Source organism: Diuraphis noxia, unplaced genomic scaffold, assembly GCF_037042655.1.
Source record: "Diuraphis noxia isolate RWA-SAM2 unplaced genomic scaffold, SU_Dnox_SAM2 contig0005, whole genome shotgun sequence".
Classification (NCBI taxonomy): domain Eukaryota; kingdom Metazoa; phylum Arthropoda; class Insecta; order Hemiptera; family Aphididae; genus Diuraphis; species Diuraphis noxia.
In genome coordinates this window covers 49,799,262-49,825,685 of record NW_028301715.1, presented here as the reverse complement: position 1 = coordinate 49,825,685, position 26,424 = coordinate 49,799,262, and the positions used below count along the sequence as shown (strand labels likewise).

Below are 26,424 nucleotides of genomic sequence, written 5' to 3'. Positions count from 1 at the left end.
GAAGTATTAGATATTTATTTTCCATATTAGATTCTGAGTAAAGCGATGAATTATTATTGATTTAACAAAGTTGAATTTGTTATTATTATTTCTTTTGTATCTGTGTACACGATAATAGTACCCGAAATAAAGTATAAACCTTCAAGGTTAGTTGCGTTCGGAATATATGTAGGTATAAATTCAAAATTCCCAAATTTTGTTTTTCCAACAAAAGTAATTAAATCTCTCTATTTTTTTAATGAATTTTCACGTTTAAATTTTCATTTTTCATTAATCCGTTGACGAGATATAGTCTCCCAAAAATGAAAATTTAAACGTGAAAATGTATTTTAAAAAATATCCTTATTAATTTATGATATTTTTAATATAGGTTGTCATTTCAAAATCAAAATTTGATAGTGGTTTACCTAATAAATATAAGGGTGAAAAATATTAGAAATTTATATAGTTTTAGAACAGCATGTACCTATAATTTTGAAAAAAAAAATTAGAAAAAAGTAAATAGTTTTTATAAATAATGAGTGTTTTACGCCTCATGAATCACTCTGTATAATAAATAATATATTAAATTCATTAAAAATCGTACAACTGCACATGTTGTGATCTATAAGCAGTTTTATAAGGTTAGGTTAGGTTATTTTTATTTATTATTTAGTTATCAGGGCCGTAGCTAAAACTAATTTTCAGCGGGGGGGGGGGGGGGGGGGGGTTAAATCAAATAATATTTTCATTTTAAGTAATTAAAAAAACACTTATTTAATAAGAATCACATTTTAGGTACTATGTTAATGCATTATAATTATTTTAAAGTAAATTTTTATTGTATATATAATACACAATATTATAAATTAAATTTATTAGTTGTAAAATACTTCCGGGGGGGGGGGGGGGTTGAACCCCTAAACACCCCACCCCCATATACGGCCTTGGTAGTTGCATCGTTGCATGTATAAGGATCAAAGACTCTGTAGTCACTGAGCGGACGGTCGGAGTTTCACAGATCAAGTGGAACCACCCGGCAGTTAAGTAAATTTCAGTTTTATAAATTAAAAATAAGAATTTAAAAAATTTTTATGTTTAACACTTGGGAAGCCCGTATAGTTGGTACAATAGAAGACGGCTGGATGCCGGAGTTTGATCGAGTACGAGGAATCATCCGGCATTTATTGCAAATTTTACGCTTAAAAATTAATTAAAAATTTAAAAATTGTGCGATCGTTTTGAAACTTGCACCATTAGATTACACGTCATGTTCTTGGCCACCACCCTTGTTACTTAAGGATAAAAAAACCTGTCATCAAACCAGAGGCGGTTTGAGTATACTGTTTTTGGTACACTGCACTGCCAATGTTAGGGGGATGGGTGGTCTTGGTTGAGCATGTGCTGACCGCAATGTTTAATTTTAATGTTCAATAAATGAAAAAAGTAATAAGGTACCTAATCAATGGCATATGATAAATGATAATCGTGGCTGAAACTGTTGAAAGCGTCGAGTTAAGAATATATGAATATAAGGGCCTTATAATTATGAACTATAAACTTATTAAAAAATATTTATTTGTAATTTCTATTATGATGTAGGTGGGGGGGGGTGTCTATATATTGTCTTGCACCACTAAGTAATAAGTATAATAAATTCAAACCGCCTCTGCATCAAACACAAATATATAATAATACGACAAAATATTACATTAAAGTGCATCCTACATTCCTACATAATGTAAGCAAAAACAAAAAAAACCCAATGAAAGCATTTATTGTTATTATTTATTATTAACATTTATTGTTCTGTGATGAGAGGGGATCTGACCCCCCACGTCACCCAATTGTTTACGACACTGGCAGTGAAGTGAACTCATTGGACATTGACTTATTGATTTATATAATTATAAAATACCTGACCGTAGTAGCAACATTTTACATTTTTATAAAACGTTTATCATTCAAAATAAATACATAATAATATAATATACAATATAACCACATTATCAACTACGGCGGTCTCATGACTCATATCAGTCATATCTTCGGACGCAGATTTTAAATCATAATTCGTAAGAAAAAATCTATCATTGCTCGTCAATATTACTAGTGAGTAGCGAAATTTACATCAATATTAAATTATTGAACTGAATGACATAGTAGTCAGACGTCGGACCTTAGACCTTTTGGTGAAACAATCATGGCCATCAAACACTTGTCCAAAGGTAAGTGTGGTGTGACGTGACGTTTGTTGAACTGAACTAAGTGTTTTACACTCGTCTTACAGATTCCGTAGAACCTCCAAAGGAACCGGGTTCATTACGCTTCTACTCGATGCGGTTCTGTCCGTATGCGCAGAGGGTCCAGCTGGTATTGAATGCCAAGGGCGTACTGTGAGTAATCCACCATTTGGTTTCCAATTTGCAGATCTGTTTTGATAATTGTTTTTATTGGGTTTTGAGCAGACACGACACGGTGTTCATTAATCTGTCAGACAAGCCAGAGTGGTTCTTGAAAATTTTCCCCGCTGGCAAGGTTCCAGCTTTGGTTTATGATAACAAGTTCCTCTCTGAAAGTCTGCTGCTGGCAGATTTCCTTGACGAACAGTATCCTGAACCTCCTTTGCATAATAATAGTCCTCTCCAGAAAATTTTGGACAAGCTTGTCATAGAGTCTTTTGGAAAAGTAAGCACATGACGTAACTTAATTACTTCACTTTACCAATAATATACAAACCAATTAAACAAATATGATATATTATACACTTTATGTTGTGTCTACAAAACAGGGTATACTCTAAAACTCAGTTCCTTACATTACTCAGTAGTCTAGTAGGTAGTCAGTTCTTTAAACATATTTTAGAATCCTGTCTGCTGGAGATTGATGATCTAGTAATTAATTGTTTAATGCCCCACAAATAGAATTCACAATTGTTTTTGGATACTGAGTAATATATGAAATTTAATCATATGGTGTACCGTGTACCCGGTTTTCACAGAAAAGTGAAACAGCCTATGAAATAAATCATTCTTTGATTTATTTATTTTAAAAAATGGTGATAAATGGTTTTATATATTCACTGTTATTTTATTGTAGCTAAAATACCTACTCAATTGAGTAAAAAAATAGTACATTTTTTGTTTATCTTATTAATTAGTTATTTAATGTTTAGGTCGGTACAGCATTTTATAAGGTAATGATGACCACAAAAGAAATAGAAAAAAATAATTTTGATGAACTTGTTAATAGTTTAATTCCCATTGAAACCGAACTAGCAGAAAGGGGATCAACATTTTTTGGAGGCAAGTATAAAAATGCAAAATATTGTTTTATTGATTTTTGTAGATTTTAGAAACTATTTGAAAGCGTGTATTATCATAGGCGTGCGCACAGGGGGGGCCAGGTGGGCCGCGGTCCCCTCTGCGGCCTCTGGCTTTTTCTTTAATAAATGCATAGATATGTATATTATACTATACAGCGAAATTTTTAGATTTTACAAAAAAAAAGTGAAGCCAGTTTTAATCTAATAGTATAAATAAAATATAAATGTGATTAAGTTATTATTTTATTAATTAATCAATTATCATCACACAAGAATCTTTAGTTCGGACCTTTTTAAGGGGCCCCCCCTGCGGTCAAAGTCTGCGCACACCTATGTGTATTATATTATTGGTATTTATTCAGTGTACGATTAACACATTATTCATTGGTTCAATATACTACCTGCTCAAATATCTAATTAACATTTATGGACTTGTGATTAATAGAATTATATAAGATGACTAAGATATTTTTATATTTGTATCTAATTTTTGTTGGTAAAAATTGAAGCAATTAATTTTTCATTCTAAATCTTCGTTACTTTTTTATCTAAAAGTATAGCATTTAAAATGTTTAAAACTTATTTTTTCTTATTAATAAATATTAAATATTATTTTGTTATCATAGTATGTAATGCAGATACTATAGTATTATAGTTTGTACCTTACTATTTACCAAGTTGACATATCACCCGCATGTGTACATATCCTTAACATATCAATTAATGCATGTTCAGCTGTTCTCATTCGTTTTTAATTTATATTTATTAACTGATTTTAAACTTAATATTAAAAGAGTGTTTAAGTAAATTTATCTATTATCAGTTATATAATAATATTATTAAATATAAAGTTAACAATATTATCTGTGGTCTTTGAAGCATATTTTAGATGTTTTAATTTTTAACAGTGTGTGAAATATTAAAATATTCAAAAATGATCATAAATAAGCTTCAAAATATTTAAAAAGTCTACCATAAAAAATAGGCAATATTCACTCTTATAAACCTAATGTGATTCATTGTACGTAAATGTGCTATTATGCCCTCTTACAGACTGATTTGAATGTGAGAGAGATACCCTTTTTAAGTCTCAATAAACATCCTAATGAAATTTTGGAATATCTGGAAACAATGATTATTGAATATTCTATAATCAATGGTGTGAGGTATATTTTAAGCTATTGTTATCATGTATTAAACTAATATTTTAATATTAGAATCATTTATGAATTAATTTCATTTTTATTACTAGGTAACAAGCCAAGTATGGTTGACTATATGATATGGCCTTGGTTTGAGCGTTTAGATGCTATAAATCCATATTCTCATGGAACGTTTGTTATTCCGTTTGAAAACAAATTTCCCAGGCTGGTGAGATTTGAGTTAATAGTAAAATGATATCAATGTATTTAAAGTTTTACATTCTTTTGTAATTTCTAGACAAAGTGGAAATCCTTAATGATTGCTGATAAGGCTGTAGCACCGTATTACATCACTCCAGAAAAGCACGCAGAACATTTTACAAAAAGAAAGGCTGGATTACCTGCATATGATATTATCTAAAGCAATCCTCTTAATTTTCACCCTGACCCATTGTTTTTTACTTATTAGACATTGCGAGTTATTTACTATTTTAATTTTAAATAAATACAATTCTTTTGTGATATTGCATATTGGAATAGATGACTCTTGTTGAAATTACTTTAATGTAATCAATTACTAAAAGAAATAGTAATGATTCATTATAACTTTAAAATGGTGGTAGTACTTTTATTCTTTTTTTTTTAAATACAATTTGACACTTGTACTTAAAATTTTTTATTCATAATTAATTATCTTGTTGATATTATAATATGTTAAATTTGAATTCAATGATATTAAGAGGACGTTATACCCCCATTTGTTGTTTCCGTCTTACAAGTGTGTAATATATAGCAAATTTCACGCTCAGCAGATCACGTTTAACTCCACGAGTTTAAAATTTAGAATGAAATGTAAAACGGAGATAACAATTGTGAATATAACGTCCTCTTAAATGCAATTGATTAAATATATATATTTACTCACACTCCTATATATGCAGTCATTATTTTTTTGAGTTATAATAAAAAAAAAACCGATCTTCCGAAAACTGGTTGTGTGTAAAATTCTTTGTTTTTCTTTATGTTTTTGTTTGTTTTTTTTGCCGCTATTGAAAACTATTGGGGACTTTTTATTATTGACTCTGAATAATCAACCAAGTCAATTTTCTACCAGAAAAAAATGCTGTTGAAGAAAATCGAAGCACTTTGACTGCTTCAAAGATGATGACAGATAAAAAAAAAATTAAAAATTAAAATAAACAAAAATAATTCATTCATCACTCCAGTCAGAACCTAAAATAACAAGACTATATTGGTTTAAGTGAATTAATGTTCTGTTTCACATAGTTGATGAGTTAGATAGAGAAAGAAAATTGATTGCTGGTATCACAAATCAAGAATCAATTTTAGCCAAGAAATAAAAATATGATTTTAAATTTAAATCATAGCCCATTGTCCAAGCCATATGGTATTTATCTGCATATAGCTTTTGTCAGTATAGCTAAATGACATTAAAACTCTATGCTCTATAAAATTTAGTCATTTTGGAGCTGTAGTAGAGTATTGGTCATTAAAAAATAGTGGAGCGAATATTCAGTATTCTAGTGTAGTAGACAGGAATTTAAAATGAGATGATTAGCAAAATAATTACATATTATATAAAGTTTATACTAAATAAATAAATATAAATACATTTATATTCTTTCCATGTTGTAAGTTAGATGGTTTAATTCTCTATCCCTGTGTCCAAGGCCTTGCAAGTAATTAACTTAGTAAATAGTATTAATAGTAATGTTTAATATCTTTAGCCTTAATAAAGAAAACCATAGATCTTTGTCAATTTGTCATAGTAATTACTTACTACTTAAGGTAGGTTAATAGTTTTAGACGTTTTTGTACTTATATATTATATGGACGTCTATGAAGAAAACAGATTTTTTATCTTTGAATTGTTATCATATATTTGAATTCGCACCACGATGTAAAATTTGTTCTGAGATGTTCGCACAATTCATTAAGTAGTTCGTTAAATAGGTCTTTAAACTCGAAACTTTATATTTTGATTCTTTGGTTAAGCATTAGAAATTTGAAAATATAAAAATTCAAATAGAGCAATAGCGCCAATAGCTTTTCATTGAATATTAAATATAAAAAACAATATATTGATAATATTTTCGGCATAATATATATTTATTTGTGGTTAAGAAAATTTAAAAAGTGATAACTGATAAGTTGACCCAACATATTGTTATTATCCTTCAAATCAAATCAGAGGTTCGAATGTCTAATTTTAAAAACTTTTATGTGGTCCATGGATTTTCTTAGCTAGTAAATTTAGTTTAGCAAGTTGCTATTTGTTGTTGAAGTGATAGAACGAGTTAAGTAAAAAAATTAAAATTATTTCAACTTAATAATTTATTATCTCTGCAGCTGCATCACTCCTCTACTATTTGGGTAAATAATCAACATGTAATAGGTAATTTTTTATTTGATAAATAATTATAATTTACTTTAAGCCATCTTTTTAGCTGATCAACCATCGTAAGTATTAAAAACCGTATGTCAAAATGGGCGGATCATCTAGCACTCCTCGAACACTAGAAATTGAGAATCCAAACGTGATCACTTTGTCTGACAAGGTTGTTGAGAGACTCCGAGGTCAAGAACAAATAGCACCAGTTGACCAGGGTTCACAGATTTTACCAATGTATGTGCAACCATCGTCTCTGCAAATACAGAAGGTTGTTCAGCAAGAGCTAGAAGCTAATGACAAGAGGTGGGAGCAGCGTTTTCACCATGTCAACAATAGTCAAAAAGCTCTGAACCGCAATGTTGAAATAGAATACAAAAGAACATATGAAAATGTCAAGAAATTGTTACCAATAATTAAAGACGGAGTACTAAATGAAACTACAATAGAAAAAGAAAACGTTTTATTGGATTGTCTAGCCAATAATAAGGGAACACCGTTGAATTGCACTGATGCTGTCAAAGATTATAAAAAGGTGTTATTTCAATCTACAATTCAAAAGCTTTAACATTGGTAGCTTAATAGAAAATTATATATAGGAGTTCAAATGTTTCAATGATAATATGAAAAATTGTGCTTAAATGTATGATATTTTAATTATATACTTAAAATCATGGTAAGTAGTTCTGATTAAATGAATAAAAGGCTACTCTGTTATGTTGTTGAATTTTTGGTTTATCAATACGATGAATTTATTTTGATCAACTCAACAGTAAAGAATAAAACAAAATACTGTAGTTTTCTTCTACATTAGGAGATGCCTTAAACTGTTTTTAATAAAAATAAAATGTTTTATTTTACTTTTTGTCTATTTGCAGTATAATTTATGCCAATAATTAACCCAATGCATATTTATATTATAAATTATTTGGATATCAAAAAATTAAATCACAACTCCACTAGAGTGTGAATGTTAAATAATTATCTTTAGAATTTGATCATATTGTATTATATTTGAGTAGCTTAAGTAGGTATAAAGTCAATTTTTTTTTAGTAAAAATAATATTCTAGTTTAATCAGTCTTGAAATAATCAAGACATATAAAAATTTAAAATATGCAACTACCAATAGTAACTATTTAATAATTTATTTGATTAATTTAGCATAGTTAACCAAAAATAATGTTTTGAAAGAAGTTATTTTAATTTCTACTAAACATCAATGAAAGGTTCATTATGTCATGCTTGATGTTTGTGAAGAAGTAATGTTGAATTGGACATATTTATACATTTGTATACTGACGGGCTGATATTTAAAAATGTTTAGATAAAATTGTTACTGAAGTTAAAATAACTTAGACAATCCTAGTTGATTTAGACTAGGAGATGTAGAAGGCACCTTATACATTGAATGCTGGCATCAATTTTACATGTGGCATCTAGAGGCTGACATGATTTGGCCTGCAAGTGGCCATTGTTGCTTATAAAATCATAGATTTTATGCAATAGTCAATACAGTATTTAATGACCGATGGAAATTTTAAATATGTCTAGCTATAGCCACCAAAAAAGACTCAATATAAAATGGTAACTGTTAAAGTTGTGTTGCATGGGCACTTGCTTGCTTGTGTTAACGTTTCATTGACACTGGCATTGACATTCACTTGTATTAACAACTCATTGTTCATTAACACCAGGCTTTAACGTGTTAAATATATATTTTTTTTTATAATTCTAAAATAAATTGTAACACATATACATTTTAATGACAGTAATTTAATCAATCAGTAGTTCTAATTTATAAAATTATAATATTATGTATAGTTGGTATTAGTAATAAAAATATGATAAATACATATTATGTTAAAAAGGATTGTCATAAAAAATGATCAAATGAATATTTTATTAAAACAAGTAACAAATAATAAAAAATAAAAAATACTGTAAGTACATAGTTTTGTGCATTTTGTTATTTAGTCAAGAATATTTTGAAACACATAAAATTGTTACTTAAAATAATTGCTATTTACAGCTAACTAAAATAATTTGTGTATCAATATAATAATAACCTAACCTATGCAAGATGTGATGTGCATTTAATTGTTTACATCAGTGGCGCCGAACCCATGTATTAGGTGTGGCAGTCGCCACACCTTTTTAAGGGGGTGGGTGGTCCGAGGACTGGGAACTTTAAAGTTAAAACTTTAGTTCTGTGATAGAAAACCAGTCTTGGAACAGTAGAAGAGTAGTCATTGTATAGTTATCAAGATAGAGCAAAGAGTTAATCAATTCATCAATTTATATTGCATTATGTATATGTTTAACTTTACCGGTTTCAAGTTCTTCTCCTGAAAGAGCCTTTTCTAAATTGAAGCTAATCAAAAGTAGATTGAGAAGTACTATGGGAGAAGATCGATTAGAATCACTTATGCTTATATCATGTGAAAAAGATATTAACATTGATAATGAAGAGGTAATAAAAACCCTTACAACGTATAGTACTGTTCTTAAAAATCTATTATAAAAGACAATTATTTAACGGTTTTTTTTTTTTTTAATTTTATAATGTATATATTAATTATATTTTATTATTACACTTTTGTTAAATTATATAATTAATTGTTATTTGTACCAATATAATCTTTTTTTGCAAATATAAAATGTATGAATGTTGATTATAAAATAAAAATTGATTGCTGTAAAAGGGGGGGGGGGTAGCCCCCACTTTTTGGGTGTACATTTATAAAGGGGTAGCCTACTGAAATAATGCAAAAATAAAGTAAATAATATATGGGTTATATATTTATTTATTAAAATTATATTTTCTAAGTTAAAAAATCTGTAGTGTCTTTGGGGGGGTGTGGGGGGCTTAGCCCCCCACGGCTTAGGTTTCAAAGCGCTTAGGTAGGTGGGTGGGTATAAATTAATGTCCATTGCCACACCTAAAAAAAATTAGTTCGGCGCCACTGGTTTACATAACCCTGTATATGATTGTTCTGCTATTTTTAGTAATGAAATGCAAAAAATACAAGATAATGCATAAAATTAAAACATACAAGTATACATAAAGACTAGTAAATCTTGATGGAAGCCATAAAATAGTATATGTGACAGAGTGTCTGAATGTATCTGAAAAAAAAAATTTTAATTACTAATCACACCATTTAAATAATGTTTAATAAAAAGTTCTTAGGTGTGGTAAAAAGATAAAATACTAAACAGTACTAGTAGTACTATATAAATCACTTTAATATATAACATTTATAATTTATACCATGGATATCATATAAAATATAGTTAGTTACAAGGTTGTATGCTTTTTTTATTATGAAATGGAATTCTATAGTTCAAATCTTAAAATCTTTATATTACTATTGTTTAGTGCTATTACAATGCAAAAATGCATGCTTAATAAATTTAAATGATATTTTTTGAGAATTAAAAAGTAACCAAATTATTGGAAAAGGTAATTATTTTTATTATCTCTTACCAATTGTTAATACACCATATCCTATATTCTTTGATCCCATTCTATACGAACAAGTTGGTACAATTATTTCACTGACTGAATTTGATGATTGTTGTCCAAACCTCCATTGAGCCTTGGACATTTCATCAAAGCTGTTATGCCCAAGCCTTTGAACATATGTATGTTTTCTTTTTTTAATATCACTTATGAAATTAAAAGAAGTATGATCATGAGCCGAGAATATAAATTCACTATTGAACTCATTAATGACCTGAAAAATATTTGAAAGTTCCTAGAATTATAATTCAAATTTATTTATTTTTTTAAAGTTACAATGCAAATATACTTTATCTGTAAATTTTGTCCATTTTGTTGTCAAAGGAATATGTGAAAACATAATTTTTACAGTATTTGTGCGATTTGTTGGATTGGTATTTATTGGCATTGAATCTATCAATTGGTTTACCTATATTTCAATTCAAAATCAATAACAATAATAATAATATATATATATATATATAAATAATACTAAAGGTATATTTTAAATAATTGTATTATACCATGATAAATTCTATCTTTTCATATTCAATTACTCCTGGTGAACCAAAGTAGAGATGAAATCTATCGACTTTTTCTCGAATTACAATTTCTTCATCCCCACCAATGTCATTATCTCCTGGAATAAAAATTACCTAAAAGTAAATAAGGATTAATAAATGAGTGAATAATAAGTAATTAAAAAAAAAAATACTTACATTTTTGGATGCAAGAGGAACTGTGTTTTTAAAAAAAAATATTTTACTAAATCTATGTAAATAACGTTCAAAAGTTTTTTGATCAGCTAATGATCCTTCATCTATTAAGTCACCCATAAATATAACATTATCAGGGTTAACATGCTGCAATGCTCGACCATATGTATTAAATAAATATCGATCGCTATCCCAGCGTGATATTACATTTTCTCTTTCTTCTCCTAACATTTGCGGATCAGCAACTAGTAAGATGGTTTTACAAAACTTATCATTACCACAGTATAATGTTGGCCATTTACTTGCATACAGTGAGTACACCAACCATTCATTGTAAATAATAGTAAAAGCAAAAAGCAATACTAAACAATAACAAATATATTCACTGAAAACACAAGATAAATAAAATATTAATGAATATTTCTATTAAAATAAAATATATCTTAACACTTTGGGGACGAACCACGCGTCAGATGCGTGTTATACTTTAGCGTAATATAAACGATGTTTTGTATTAAAAAAATAACATTGCGGACGAATCACGTACCGAGCGCGTGACATTATAGTTAACTATAATACACGATGGTTTATAGTTATTGAATTACGTTTGAGACGAATCACGCGCCAAACGCGTCATGTCATTTGTACTGATAAAAGACGAAACACGTGTTAGACGCGTTTTTCGATTTCCAGTATCGATATTAAATACAGAATTTCTCCTATAATATTCATTCATTTCTTAATCGATAGTAAAAATAATATCGATTTTTAGGATTTTTCTAAAGAATAATTATTAACCTACAATATTTCAGTTTATTCGATTCTCGACCGCGCATTGCCACGCCGCGCCGGGATAATAAATAATATTCGTGACATTGTGATTATGATTGAGGAAGTACCTACTTTTTGATAACATTACAGTTTATTTACTATATTGCTGTATTTTATTATAATAAAATATTATAGACGCGTCCTGTTTTTGTATTCTTAAATATTCTGTATACTATTTTTCACGTTTTATATTCGTGGCACAAGTTTATAATATATTTTAAACTATGGATGACGCAGATATAATCCGCGTTCACAAGTATATAATTATAAACAAATTATATTTATATTTATATGAATATTAAATAACAAAGGATTTTAATAAACAATAAAATAAACTTGATACATTTTTTTTTTTTTAATTATATTTACCTATGTATAAATACATATGAGTGTTCAAGTTAGACTTTTTTTTTTTATTAAAACAGGATAATTTTGATATCTCATAGGTGAATGACATTTTTACAAAAGTAATATGTAACTTATATGTGCGTATAAAGTAACACCTCGATAATTATATGGGAAAAAAAAATAAAAAATCTGATAACAATTTACAAAATTGTGATTTTTTGAAAAATTAAAAAAAACCGCCGGATAACGATGAATAATGGCGGAAAAATCATTCGTCCACATTTAGCATAATCAGCATAACGCGTTTAGCACGTGATTCGTCCCCAACGTATTTTTCCGATAATATTGCTCCGTCTATAATTCATAATCCGGTATCACGTGTTACACACGACATTCGTCCCTAACGTAATTTTTTCAATATTAACCGTAGTCCTCAAAGTGTTAATCATCATCTAGTGTGATTGAAAATTGTATAGTTAAAGTATTTGCCCAAGTTATCTTCTAAAAAATGAACCTAATATTTGTTATGGGCAGTACTTATAAAAAAAAATAATGTTTATTTTTACTGAAGTATGTAAACTGGCAATAGTAGATTAGTATGCTGATAAAACTTTTAAAACTGTTTAGTTTTTAAATAATTGATAGAGCTAACTTCACATTTTATAGTTATATATAAAGTAAATCATGAAATAATTAGTTTCCCATATTGATGTTTAAACTGAATATACAGTATCAGTGGCGTAGCCAGAAATCTCTCAAGGGAGGAGCCCACCAGATATAACACCAAAATCATACGTTTTAGTATATTATAGGTATTTTATATTTAATTAAGATTAAGACAATTAAAGTACTTATATTAAAGCATGTACAATTTAAGTAATGTCTATTATTTTGACCAGTCTTGAAGTTGCATTCTCCTGGCGGAGATTTTTATGAAATCTTGTGCTATTTCCTCCACAGTTACATTTTCTTCCTTATTAATGTTTTCATATCAAATCATTATTTAATCATACATTGTAAAGTATTAAAGTATAATACAAGTGCCGATTACTGAGTAGTATTGTGTTATACTATTATAATATGTACTACACGGGCCAAGGGGGGGGGGCCTGGGCCCCTATGGGCCCCTCCCTAAATACGCCACTGTACAGTATACAATATACAATGCATTTAATAGTTATTATATTTTTCGATTAAATAAAAAAATGTACAAAATTATATTATATTATAACTTATGAGTCTATGATGGTTATATTCTTCAATTCAAAATCAGATAAAATTTAGTTAGTATAAATTCTATTGCACATATTTATAAACATACTTTAATTTGTGTTTGGTCAATTCAAAAACAGTCTTCAGCCTTGTTAAATAAAACAAATGGAACATTTTAATGATGTTAAGTTCATTGGGATTAAAAACGCAAAATAATAAACATAGGTAATTTTTGATACAATTTAATAGGCAATCGTCTCTATAGAGAAGACTGAAATCAAAAAAAAATTTGGAGGTAGCTATTAAATGATAGAAGTACAACAACATTCAATAATTGAGTTATGACTTATATGGTTCTCTACGAGTTACGAAAAAAAATTGAAATATATAGAAAATACTCATAGCAGTAGTAAACTAGGGATCACGTTCTTAACTCTTAATTTAAGTATATACTATATACCATATATTTATGACTTTATGTAAATACAATAATAATATAATACTAAAATATTATAATAATGATAACCACGGTCCACGATTTACCAAATTGAAAAAATAGTTTATATTTTATCTGAGGCCGTGGTCTGTGTTTACTGTTTACACCGTTATCACTTTTTATCAACCGTTCTTACATGGAACCACGATTATCTTTAATCGTGCATGGAACGTATTTTCATCATGGAGATATCACAGAATAGATGAAATTTCATATAAAATACTGTAGTGGGTTACCCGCGTATAGCGTCACAACGTAATCAAGTCCGATTCGACCAATCGGCGGGCTCCACACCCACGAAAGTGGGAATTATTTCATACCGGTGAGATGGCGACACCGATTTGACTGTGCGAATGAGGGAAAAGAAAACCGATAATAAATATTATATACTTCGGGGCCGCCCGGCAAATAGCGAGCTTTTCTAGTTTTAACTTGTAGTTTAACTTATTAACGTCTCCCTGAACGGCCTGAGCCACATTGATGAGTTAATCGACCGTTAACGTACTCCCGCAATCATGATCTGCAAATAATTATTCGTCGTCGAGTAACGGTACGAAATTATAATATTCCTCTTAATCTTTGATCGACTTATTGACCAATCGTCGACCACAGCAGACATGCAGCAGTATATACGCTATACGAGAAACTTATTCTTGAGAGGCGTCTCTGTCATCTACTTGCAGGCGTTCATTGCACTCTACGTTCAAAATTCTGGTGAGTATGGAGCATGGTTTAATGTTCGGCTGGCAGACTTTTTTTTCTGATCTGCCAATCCCCCCAGGGCCCAGGCATGTGTGTTTCTTCGTCACTTAACTTTCGAATTTCGACCATTTGTTTACGTCGTCGACAATTTAATGAAACTCTAGGATGTATTCCCTTTGCACCACTAATTTTGCCCTCGTTATTATGTCACAACTTAGACAATTGCTCAGTCTCCCATCCGTTATACCACATGGTTTTTGATTGAACCGATATCGTTTCATCAACTGTATCATTCTGTCATGTCTATGTCACTGTCACGTTTTCACGACATTAGATTTATCTATTTTAGACAGAATATTTATACAATTGTTAAATACCATGTAACACAATAAACAAAACAAACTCATTGTACCTATACACTACCTGTCTATTTGTGTAAAATCAAAATCAATATTGATAAGTATTAAGTACTTCAATAACCATAAATAATATGATTTTATAGTAAATTTGAATTTAATGTATTCAGATTTTATATTTTAGAATTTAAATATTTGAAAGGTCAAGAACAAACTTAGTTATATAAGTATAGTAGATACATTATATTTAATAGGTATTATTCTTATTTTTATGCTCTTATTAAATATAAAATTGTATATTAAAAAGCATTAAAGCTGTTCATATATTCTTGAACATTTTCATGATTCTAAACCTAGAACAGAGGCAGACTGATACAAACGGATTATTGCCTCACTTTAAAAAATATACTTTCCTAGTTATGGCATATTTCTACTTTACGGGATGTCTTATATTTTCTGAAACGTATGTAGTTAAGTAGGTATGCTAAAAACTATGGTGAAGTCAGTATTTAAGACTTGGACATAGTTTTGAAGTTAGATAGTTAGAATATAATATGTTGAATAATTAAAACAGTGAAGCGAGCAGTCGAGGCCCTGTGTTAGTACAATTACATTGTCATGGAAAGTGACCTGAGTTCTTGAACCAAATTTTGATTAACTCCAAAGCCTACCCAAGATGGTTTCACACAACAAGTCGAAGGATATTTTCAATTTTAATGTCTGAGTGAGCGTAGCAAGTGAATAACCTTCTTGCAGTAAATGTACTTTAAAAACAATATTATTGAAGTACATAAATTTACCTGAAGTGGTTTTATACATCAAGTTGAGGGATATTATTGATTTAAATGTCTGATATTGTTAAACATAAAAAGTGCAACATTACACCACAATATGAATAAGAAGAGTATCAAAAGTTGTATATTGAGATACTTAAAATGTAATGTTCCCATGAATATTGGGGACCATCCCCTCAATATTATTAAGTTAAAATTTTAACCCCTGCGCAGCACTTCAATATGAAAATTCGTTAACATTTTAGGTATTTTATACGTTGATTGCCATGAAGGCCGCCGTAGCCATAAAAATATTTATCGTGGGTATGCTAAGGACATTTTTCAGTGTCATTATAAATTTGTATATACAGCCCAAAAACATAATCATATTAAAATATTTTTATTTAAATACTAGTTTAAATTTACATTTATAATAAATCATAGTTCATTATTAATTATTAATAATTTTATAGGTCTTTTTGGAGAAAATGGAGTATTACCAGCAAAAAATACATTGATTAACGAGAGTCCTAAAGTATTTGATAAATTCAATTTTAAACCTACATTGTTATGGTTTTCATTTGAAATTGGTTTGAATGCTGAATATATGTTTGATGTAATATGCTTGTTTGGAATATTTTTTGCATTCCTTGGGTAAGTTATCTTGGATTATCTCATATACTATTCATTTAAATGTAATAAACTTGTTGTGTAAATAATTATGTAATTAAAAGTATGTACATATTATAAATGTTTGTTTGATCTACAACTTTTACTGCGAAGCCTTAGAATAAATTATTTGATCAGTGATACTTGTTTGCATAATATAATATTTATTAATAGAGCTTGACTGTATGTCAAAGCAATAAATCATTTCCTTTTTGAATTCTGAACAGAAAATTAAACTTGAACTAAAAGACTTAAAATGAATATTTTAGATAATTACCTACTTACTTATATTATATATGATAAACAATATATTTTAGTATTATACTCTGTTTTCTGAGAAAACAGGACTGTTTCGCACAAATTACTGTTGGTAGCGGTGCGTAGCCGTTATGAGTTGTATTGTTTGAGGATTGTGGAGTTTTAGGAGTTTTCGTCTGCTATGCAGTCCTGGTCTCTCCGTAAATAGAGTGTAGCAATCTAAAGATGAGGTGGGTGTGTGCAATATATATGTATTTATCTCTTTACTCATGCTTAATTTATTATTTACATATATTATGTACATACTCCGATTTACTACCTTCTTATATAATAATTATATACACATATGTAAGTAAATATATATGTATTAAGATTGTGCCGCCGCAGTGGCTGTAAAATTGAGTCCGGCTTCATTTTGCCATAACCGCCATCGCCACCGCCACCGCTACCGCTGCAGTGTGTGGCGACCTTAACAAATGTACTCGCCCTAATTTAACTGCAGAATTTTTATATTTCATTTGACAAACGAAAGAAGAAAAAACAGGCTTGATATTTATCAAAAACACAATTATTATATAAAATATATTTGAAAGGATACATTTAACATTTAAAGACAAAATGTATTACACTAGATACATATTATATATTTAAATAGTTAATTAGTAATTACACATGACTATATTCGTAGACACGTGCTAGGGTAGTAATGTTGTTCAGATCTGGCTGAAGATCAATGGTTGTCCGATCTAATGGGACAACTTATTTAAATAAAAACAAACAATATAAAGCCACATATACTCTAATGTAAACATCTGTGTGACTTCCATACAATATGATATATTATATACAAGGTATATTATGATGAGATTCTTGTAATCCATTAACCATATGGATTGCCTGCCATTACAATGTTTTTCAATATTTTAAGATTTTATATATAAATAATATTACCTTACTTAGCATATTAAAACAATTAAACTGGCCAAACTATATTTAATTAGAGTATAATATGATCCGCAGATTTCTATACTAGATAAACAACCCGAGATATAACAATAACGTATAAAAATAGTCTTTATCTCGTCATGATTTGTATCCATAAATTGCATATTATTTCAAAGCTATTTATAATTGCTCATTAGTTTACTATACAAATTGTGATAATTTAACAATTTATTTCTTGATGTTGATTCTTTTATATAAGCCTAAGGGATTTGTTATAATATAAAATATATATTATAACCAATCCACTTATTCCTAGTTTCCTTTTAGAGACTTAAAACCTATGTTTAAACAGTGTAAATTTAATCTAAATTTTAGCCGAAAAACGTTTTATATTCTAAACTAAACTATACTAAATACCTATAATTTTATGATTTGTTTTTATATAATACTATTAACAGTATTACGGGTTTAAAGGGTAGGTAATATTATAATACTATCGTCAGATAGTATTTAAGAAATAAAGAAGCTACTTTGTATTATTGTTGATATACATTTTTAAATAATTAAAAAATTGTACTAATTATCCTGAAAACTTATTAATTTGTTTTTTATCATATTTTTAAGGTTCTTGACACAAAAAGTTTGTAACAAATTTTTATTTTTCTCTCTTTGGATCTCATATTTATCTTTGTACAATGTTGGTCAAATATTTTTGTCAGACCTAGCGTAAGTATTTTATATATTATGTTTATCATTTAACACAGTTTTGTTGTCATATAAATTTGTTTAATTTAGTGATGAGCTTCTATTGGAAGTGGGATTATTATGCATATTGATTGCACCATTACCTTTCCAAAAATTAAGAACCCCTTCAAAGAAACGCAATTTACGTCTACAAACTTCACTTGCATCATTACCACATGATTCAATTCCTTTTTGGCTTGTAAGATGGTTGCTATTTAGAGTAGCATTTTCTGCTGGTGTTGCTAAAATGAGTTCTAAGTCATCAATCTGGTATGATTTGACTGGTATGTAACATAAAATATTTTTAATAATGTAGATTGATCTGTTAAATTGAAACATGGAACCCAAGATATTTTTCTATCAAATTAAAAAAAAAATATTACACTCGCTGTTTGTTATGGAGAGAATGTAGTTGCAACAAACCAAAACACGTACTTGGTTACAAAAATTCTATCTTCCCATTTCTTGCTCGCAGGAATATATATAAAGTGCCTGCATTCTCTTGGCCGACAAAGCAACTATATTTTTTTGCTTCCTGAGAAAATAGTCATACTAAATAACTTTACTTTATATTGCATTAATTGAATTTATAATCATATTATTAACGAAGAGTGTGAATATTTAATAAAAAAAAGCTCAATTAGTTGAGTTGCCTTATTCTATATTGTAACGGCTTAAAAATATATATATTAGTAATATGTAATATGTAATTACCTAATAATGAGTCATAAACTTAAATAATGCTTTGGATTATATTCTAGAATTTAAATAAATGTATTTTTATTTTATTTTAGCTTTATCAAAATATTTTGAAAGTATGCCTCTACCAAATGCTATTTCTTGGTATGCTCACTATTTTCCACTTTGGTTTTTGAAAACGATAACAGTATTTGCTGAAATTAATGATTTATTTGTTCCATTGATGTTCTTGGTACCCATTCGGTCAGTTAAAAAGTTGGCATTTTATATTCAGGTATTATTTTCATTTGAAACTATGTGCAATATTTATTGATATATTAACTAATGATTGCATGTATTAAAATAACTTATACGGTCTATATTTTACTTATAATTTAGGTATTTATGCAAGTTGGAATTTTGGCATCAGGAAATTATAGCTATTACAATCTCTTGTACATAGTTTTATGTTTATCATTGTTGGATGACCATACATTTTATAGAGGTAAAAACAGTTGCTTAATTATTGTTTATACATAAAATTATGTATAAATAAAATTATTTAATTTTACTAGAATTAGCTCTGGCTAGAACTCGCCAATGGTGTTCTACTGTGTTTACAAGACTTATGACAATCAATGTTATTACCATTCTAATAGCTGTTTTTCCCATGTTGTATAATTTCCGCATTTCTCCAGCAAATACACCAGATTTTACAATTGGTAAATTTTTAATTTTATATTAATATAATAATATTTATAACTTTTTATTTATTCTTCTATCATTTTTTTTTCAGCATTTACACAGCAACAATTTAATGTCATATTAGGCAAAAGTTTGCCCTATATTGCCCTTTTTGCATTAGGTTCATTTGTTTTTGAATGTTTAAAAGCACTTTATTCGTCTCTACCTTTAAAAAGTAAAAGTAATGGTTCCTTTTCAGCGTTAATAACATCAACTCTGTATGTAACCATTTGTTTGGGTATATTTTCATTAAGTTCGGTCAATTTTTCTGCTCTTCATCCAAGTACTAATAATACTGTTACAAAGGATTTAAAAATGTTTTACAACAAATTAGCTCCTTATAAAATTAGTAACTCTTATTTACCACCTAAAGAATTCATCAATTTGGATAACCGTAAAGAAATTGTAATACAAGGCGCTAGTGATATAAAAGGACCATGGTATGAATATCAGTTCTTATACAAACCTGGAAATGTAAATGTTACACCACCGATTATTGGTTTGTATTCTGTTTGATATCTGTATTTCACTTAATTTTTATTTAAATAATACTATTTTTAGCTCCTTACAAGCCATTACTCGATCGCCAACTGTTTTTTGCTGCTCACTCTTTACCAGCTCAAAATCCTTGGCTTATGAGTGTTATGTATCGTCTGTTAAACAACCAGAAAGAAGTACTCTCATTATTAAACACTAATCAAATTCCATTTGGTAAAAATCCACCTAAGTTTGTTAAAGCATCCCTGTACAAATATCAGTTTTCTTCAAAGATACAACGGTAAGTTTACTAAATATTTGATATATTGCATAATTTGAATATCTTACTTTCGGAGATGTGCAAAAAAATTGATTTTCATTGAACTGAAAAAATGCTTTCCCACTTATCAGTCAGAAGGGGTACCCAACCTCTTTTCTAACTAGGAAGCCACTTAAAAAATTTAAATTATAGTGTCGTGATCTTCCAGTAATAATATACTTATATACTATATTATTTCATACAAAATAATATTAAATTGTTTATTAATATTCTTCTTTGTTATTTCTCCATCAAAAAATTGTATGTTTTTCTTTTTTTTCTTCATATTTTACCTTGAAATTATTTAAATCATAAAGGTGTATTTAAGTCCTAAATTTCAAGTCTACGCACTTGATCAGTAGATATTTGTGTAGTTAATTTTTAATAAAATCAACACTGGTGGGTGATCCAAGAATTATAGTATATTTGTCCATAATGCATATTTAAGTATATATTTTGTTATTTTTCAGTGCATAATTTATAATATGCTTGAATTTTCAAACCTTAATTATAAATGATATTATTATATCAAGCTCTGATTTATTTAAATGTTATACATATATAATTATTGTTAAATAGTTGGCTTTAAAATAAATACTAACATATTATGTTTATAGAGAGAGAGGAGTTTGGTGGAATCGGCAAATATTAAATTCTGAATATATTGCTCCAATGGATAAAAATAATCAAGTATTATTGGATACATTGAAGTCCCATAAAATTTTACTGAGTAACAGAACTCCATTACCCGTAAACCCAATTTTTAAAAGTAAGTTTTATTTTAATTATATATTTTATAATTATTTTAGCCCAGACGGTGTTTTTGGTCTTTACATAATGTTAGTACTTTAAAGTTATATTTTTACTATAAATTACATTGAACACTTTAAACATGATTTTCAAATTTATAAAATCAAATACCTAAAATAAAATTGAATTTATTAGAATAATTATGAATGCTTGTTTTGCGGTTAGGTACATTATATAAGTATATCTATAATGGTGTAATTATATGAAATAGTCAAGAATTTAATTCCCAAATTAAGAGTTTCCATGATTATTTTATAAATAACCAATAATATTTATAGATATCTAGATGATTATTTTTAGTATTTTATTTTCAAGTTAACAATTTTCCTTGTTGGTTTTATTGTTTTAATTATTTCAATGGTTATGATCATATTTGGTGCTTTCCTAGTTCGAAATAATTGCTGTATACACTCTACAAATATATTGCTAATTTATTTGAAAGAATCCATAGTTAATATAATTTTTTTGATATTGATGTTTTCTAAAATATATACTAGTAGTTATAACGCACTTGATAATAATTAATTAATTAGCACTAATAAACTGTGATCTTGGTTAGAAGTATACATAAAATTATATTGTGTATAATCTATACTCAATAAAAAATTAGACTGAGTGTGAAGAGGCACAAAGCTTAAATTTATCAATAATATTTCTTGCCTATAAAAATAAATTCTATTGGTATATAATATCAAATTAATGATTAAAATAATTAATTACATGTAAACATTATTTTTAGTATAATATATTTTTAATGAATTTATATAAACAAAATTAAATTTATTAAATGTCACTTATTTATCTATTGTGTTTTTAATTACAGAAATATTGGACCAAATTAGGTCACTTCTCTTGGCAGTCGATCCACGAATATTAATATTTGGATTTTTAATGGCCGGTTTTGTATTGATATTATTACCCGTCGGCTCCAATATTTCTTCTATTTGAATGCAATTATTAATATAAAAGTGTGTGTGCTGCTGAAGACTTAATATGGTTTTTTTTTATTCAATTACACTTCCCAAGATGATCTGTGAACTCAGAAATTATTCAATTTTTAAACAAAAATTGTTTTTAATGTATATACACATTTGTATTACTTTAATTTTTAATTTTTTATATTCTCTTTTAGTTTAAATTTTGTGGTTTGTATTTAAATTTTTTTTACGTTATAACACTCATTAAATTGTGTTTCTTTTTATTAATTACGTTATTATTTTGAGACTGTTGTGTTATAAAATAATTAGCATAGGTCAATCTCCATACCCCTTATGTAGTGTATTTTGTGTGTAGCAACAAAGTAGTGTATTCACGCTTTATATAGCGGTGTTAGATTGTCATAATAATTTTTGTAGTTTTGGATTTGCATTTTAAACATAAATGAATAAAAATGTATGAATATTTTTAGAATAATTTAATAAACAATTACATTTAAAAAAAATGTTCTATACATTTTTTTATTTCTTATGAAATTTAAATTATAATTTTATCATTGTCTAATAATAGTTTGAAAAACATAGAACGTGTTATCAGTAAACATTACGATTACCCATTCAATTTACTATTTAGTGAGACCATACACAATGATACGTCACCTCTCGTACGATTTGAACTTACACCAATCGTGGAAGAGTCGTCGATCTGATGTTTGTTTTAGTCAAGTTTAAAAATTATTTTGTAATCATCATTTTTCTCTCTTCTGTTTTATTTATATTTACGCGCTGGACGGCAGGATAATTATAAACCTGAAGGTAAGTTTTTAAGTAAATAATAAATATCATTAGTTGTATTGGTAATTATAATTAGATTTAGAATAGATGTTCATAACCGGTTATCCAACTTATATTAATTTACCCCATAATATGTATTTTTAATTTTCTTGATCGTTTTATTTGATCTGAATAAGAACAACACCCTGAAATCAGCGCCAATGTTGTTAATTTCTCTTTTAGATGTTGAATTTGGAAAAGACAAACACGCGTAGATTTCAAAAATTATTAAGGAATATATTGGATATACTAAAAATCTAAATCTAAATTCAAATTAAGTAAATGGTATATCAACATAATATTACTAATGTTTATTCAATATTTTTGACACTAATGAATGAATAATATTAAATTGATTTAAAGTTTAAATACAAAATCATAATTTTCAAGCATGTTGAGGTCTTACTTCTACATATCAGTCTTCTAAAGCCTGTTTCATTTTAGATTCTCTAATAGTCTAATGATGTGTGTACTCAAAAAGTAGTAGCGAAAAATGATTCGATTTTCAATTATGGGGTGATTTCTGATAAAAAATTGGACCTGGATGATACTTGTGAGTTATGAGAGGTCAAAATAGGCAAGTATTTTTTTTAAATTATTAGAAATAAACAAAAAAAATGGGTCTGCCAGTTTTTTAAATTTTCTGCGATTCTACAGGGTGATTGATTCATCAAACAACACTATAAAAAACCAACGTTTTTATTAAAAAATTATATTTTTTATCCTTATCATTTTTTAAGTTTTTTACTTTTTTAAATGCCAACATAGAGAAGTATTTTAATACATAAAAATCAATTTTGGGGCTAGTAGTTTATGAGTTATAAGTATATTCAGTGGCGCAATTATCGGGAGTGTTGGGTGTGCAATTCACGGGGGCCCCGATTCCTGAGATCTTTTGTATGATATTTCTACTATAATCTGTAGTATACAAATCTTATATATTTTGTTTTAAATGTTTAATACAATAATATCTTAACTCTTATGAGTTTAGAGAGTTCGAATTACAAGTATGAAAAACTTATGCAAAAGTTGGGACATTCCAACGAATTATCGAACAGATGAAAGAACAAGATTTGCAATCAAACATTTTGATGAGATTGATGGAGATCGTTGTCTAAATATTACGGAAGAAAATTTAAAAATTAAATTATTTTTTACTAATTATAGATACAGTTATATTTCAAATAAATTCAAGATTTTAAATCTTGTAAGGAAAACTTATGGAAAACTTAGTGTTGTATTTTTAATCCTTAGTTATAAACGCAAAAATTTTATAATTTTTCAACTTCAAAATTACTTGCAAATTATCGCGTTTTCGACAGATTTCGTAAAAATTTGAACTATAAACGCTTATAAAAAAAAAAATTGTGACTAACGATTTTTAATTTTTTTTAGCTACAATTAGAACAACTCATAAGAAACCTTGTATTCAATTTTCAATTTTTTTGATCATCCAACAATTTTTTACCAACACTCCAAAAAAAATTCTTAAAAAAATCGAAAATTTCAGTGGTCTATAAATAACTCAAAAAATACATCTAAAAAAGTTGGCCAATCACAAAAAATCATAATATGTTATTAAATCGTATTATTATTAAAATTATTATTGTCATTCGTATCAGTCTAGTCTCGACTCTCGACGTCTACGAAGATACCGAGGAAAAATCGAATATTCGATAATTGAACAAATAAATAATCATTTTGGTGCAATTTACAAATTCTATTTTCGACTACCTGATGGTGGTGCAAATTACAACCACTATTTTTGGCTACCAGCAGTGGTGCAGATTATATATCTTTAATTTGGTGCAAATTACAAACTCCCCTATATCTTTATAGTAGCTTTTTTTTATTTTTATAGCACTAACCAATAATTTTAAATAATTAAATGAAAAAAAAAGAGACCTTAAACTGATAACTTTAATAGTATTTATGTTATCTAAATAATAAAACTACTACGACACAGATAAAGTTCTTTCCTGTGTCTTATAGAATTGTGGTAATTCTATTAGATGTACAGAGGGAGTTAAGTTGTGCCGCGCAAAACAGTTTTTGCTATATATATTATGTAGTACGTTTGTGATGAGGCGAGGCGGATGTCATGGCCTCACGGGTGTGGTGTCCTCTTAACAGTTATAATTTTGCATATTTTGGACATTAGAGAATATTTTGCCTATTTTTTGCGTTTTAGAAAATAGGTATTCTAATATCGTTCATAAAAAATCTTATATTTTGTTAATTTCTCGAGTTGTTATCTTTTCTAACAAAAGTTTTTTCTAGGCAAAAAAAATAATTTGATCATTCAAATTTAAATATATTTAAATCGTTTATTATGCCTTTTTTTAAAAATAATTTTTCCTGTTACCAAGGAATGGCGCATAACAGTTATTTATTGTTTTTATTGAACCGTTTAAAAAAAAAATAATCAAATATTCATATACTTACACAAGTTTAAGAAATATTAGATAATATTTTAGGAGTTTTTTTTTGGAACATTTTTGCATCATAATTTAATAAGCTTTTAATAATAGCCTGTAATCCACTCATTAGTTATGAGTGTTATGACTTATGTACAATGTACATATTTATCTAATTTTGGCTTAGCGAGTATCCAAAAATTCCAACATATTTTTATTCTCGGCACTCGTGTCGTATTATTGTAGTCTGTCCTTTCAGACCTTTGGAAGGTGTTATTTCTAATACTATATTACAATGAAAAATATATACCTTAGACCAATTTAACTTAACTTAACTGAGTTAAAAAAAATCATTAACTTTCCCAGCCTTGCCAATAGGTATAATAAGTTATGTACACTAATATTGCAAATATAATTAAATTACGGAGTTAAAATGTTTGACATGGTTGAATGAACTTCGTGTGTGCAAAAATCCGTCATAAAATATGAAATGTGTATACGCAATTATTTCAATTAAATTACGTAATTTAAAAAATATTGCTTTTTCGATAAGAAACGGTTAGTGACCCATCTATTATTTGAAGACAATTTTGTTTTGAAAATGATTGATTTTTAGTTTTTGTGGCAGTATTGGTCAATGGCGTGGAGAAAATATTTTTGCTGCGATTTGTTTCGCAACGTATCAATCGACGTGAATCGACACGTGGATTTTATATTTTTTTCTAGCTACTAGCAGGACATAATTGACTATGTTTGACTGTTGTGATTGTATTCATTAGTGTAAGTATGAACATGTAGTT

The 26,424-nt window shown here is 27.9% G+C and overlaps 4 protein-coding genes across 6 annotated transcripts; 3 read left to right on the top strand and 1 right to left on the bottom strand.

The window, feature by feature from the left end:
* Positions 1-1,830: 1,830 nt before the first annotated feature.
* Positions 1,831-5,435, top strand: LOC107163884 (pyrimidodiazepine synthase-like). The gene is made up of 6 exons (XM_015511498.2): positions 1,831-2,207; positions 2,270-2,375; positions 2,448-2,667; positions 3,155-3,284; positions 4,557-4,675; positions 4,745-5,435. The coding sequence occupies exons 1-6, from the start codon at positions 2,183-2,185 to the stop codon at positions 4,865-4,867; spliced, it is 723 nt and encodes a 240-aa protein (XP_015366984.1). The 5' UTR covers positions 1,831-2,182; the 3' UTR covers positions 4,868-5,435.
* Positions 5,436-6,609: 1,174 nt separating this feature from the next.
* On the top strand, positions 6,610-7,716 carry LOC107163870 (uncharacterized). 3 transcript variants are annotated; one of them, XM_089228754.1, is made up of 2 exons: positions 6,610-6,855; positions 6,915-7,716. In XM_089228754.1, exon 2 carries the CDS (start codon positions 6,954-6,956, stop codon positions 7,422-7,424), a length of 471 nt encoding a protein of 156 aa, XP_089084880.1. In that variant the 5' UTR covers positions 6,610-6,855; positions 6,915-6,953; the 3' UTR covers positions 7,425-7,716. The 3 variants fall into 3 exon arrangements, with proteins under 3 accessions (XP_089084880.1, XP_015366961.1, XP_015366960.1); XM_015511475.2 differs by having other exon boundaries at positions 6,612-6,840; positions 6,903-7,716; XM_015511474.2 differs by having other exon boundaries at positions 6,613-6,840.
* Positions 7,717-8,611: 895 nt separating this feature from the next.
* Mppe (Metallophosphoesterase) lies at positions 8,612-14,011 on the bottom strand. The gene is made up of 6 exons (XM_089228753.1): positions 13,577-14,011; positions 11,080-11,461; positions 10,885-11,016; positions 10,671-10,790; positions 10,346-10,595; positions 8,612-9,984 (listed from the first exon to the last, which is right to left on the bottom strand). Exons 1-6 carry the CDS (start codon positions 13,792-13,794, stop codon positions 9,827-9,829), a joined length of 1,260 nt encoding a protein of 419 aa, XP_089084879.1. The 5' UTR covers positions 13,795-14,011; the 3' UTR covers positions 8,612-9,826.
* Positions 14,012-14,334: 323 nt separating this feature from the next.
* On the top strand, positions 14,335-22,879 carry LOC107163886 (lipase maturation factor 2-like). Its single transcript, XM_015511500.2, has 11 exons — positions 14,335-14,677; positions 16,268-16,448; positions 18,291-18,392; positions 18,462-18,694; positions 19,205-19,383; positions 19,488-19,593; positions 19,664-19,810; positions 19,885-20,331; positions 20,394-20,610; positions 21,246-21,397; positions 22,262-22,879. Exons 1-11 carry the CDS (start codon positions 14,581-14,583, stop codon positions 22,384-22,386), a joined length of 1,986 nt encoding a protein of 661 aa, XP_015366986.2. The 5' UTR covers positions 14,335-14,580; the 3' UTR covers positions 22,387-22,879.
* Positions 22,880-26,424: the final 3,545 nt, after the last annotated feature.

What these genes read in the sequence shown, in the direction of transcription:
- LOC107163870 (XM_089228754.1), top strand. Translation starts at nt 6,954, where the DNA reads ATGGGCGGATCATCTAGCACTCCTCGAACACTAGAAATTGAGAATCCA.
- LOC107163886 (XM_015511500.2), top strand. Translation starts at nt 14,581, where the DNA reads ATGCAGCAGTATATACGCTATACGAGAAACTTATTCTTGAGAGGCGTC. An exon ending in ATATTTTTTGCATTCCTTGG is followed by an intron (nt 16,449 to 18,290) that starts GTAAGTTATCTT and finishes CATATTTTTAAG; the next exon opens with GTTCTTGACACAAAAAGTTT. An exon ending in TGTTACACCACCGATTATTG is followed by an intron (nt 20,332 to 20,393) that starts GTTTGTATTCTG and finishes TACTATTTTTAG; the next exon opens with CTCCTTACAAGCCATTACTC.
- Mppe (XM_089228753.1), bottom strand. Translation starts at nt 13,794, where the DNA reads ATGTTGTTGTACTTCTATCATTTAATAGCTACCTCCAAATTTTTTTTT. An exon ending in TTCCTCTTGCATCCAAAAAT is followed by an intron (nt 11,017 to 11,079) that starts GTAAGTATTTTT and finishes ATTTACTTTTAG; the next exon opens with GTAATTTTTATTCCAGGAGA. An exon ending in GGACAAAATTTACAGATAAA is followed by an intron (nt 10,596 to 10,670) that starts GTATATTTGCAT and finishes AATATTTTTCAG; the next exon opens with GTCATTAATGAGTTCAATAG.
- LOC107163884 (XM_015511498.2), top strand. Translation starts at nt 2,183, where the DNA reads ATGGCCATCAAACACTTGTCCAAAG. An exon ending in TTGAATGCCAAGGGCGTACT is followed by an intron (nt 2,376 to 2,447) that starts GTGAGTAATCCA and finishes GGTTTTGAGCAG; the next exon opens with ACACGACACGGTGTTCATTA. An exon ending in TCATAGAGTCTTTTGGAAAA is followed by an intron (nt 2,668 to 3,154) that starts GTAAGCACATGA and finishes TTTAATGTTTAG; the next exon opens with GTCGGTACAGCATTTTATAA.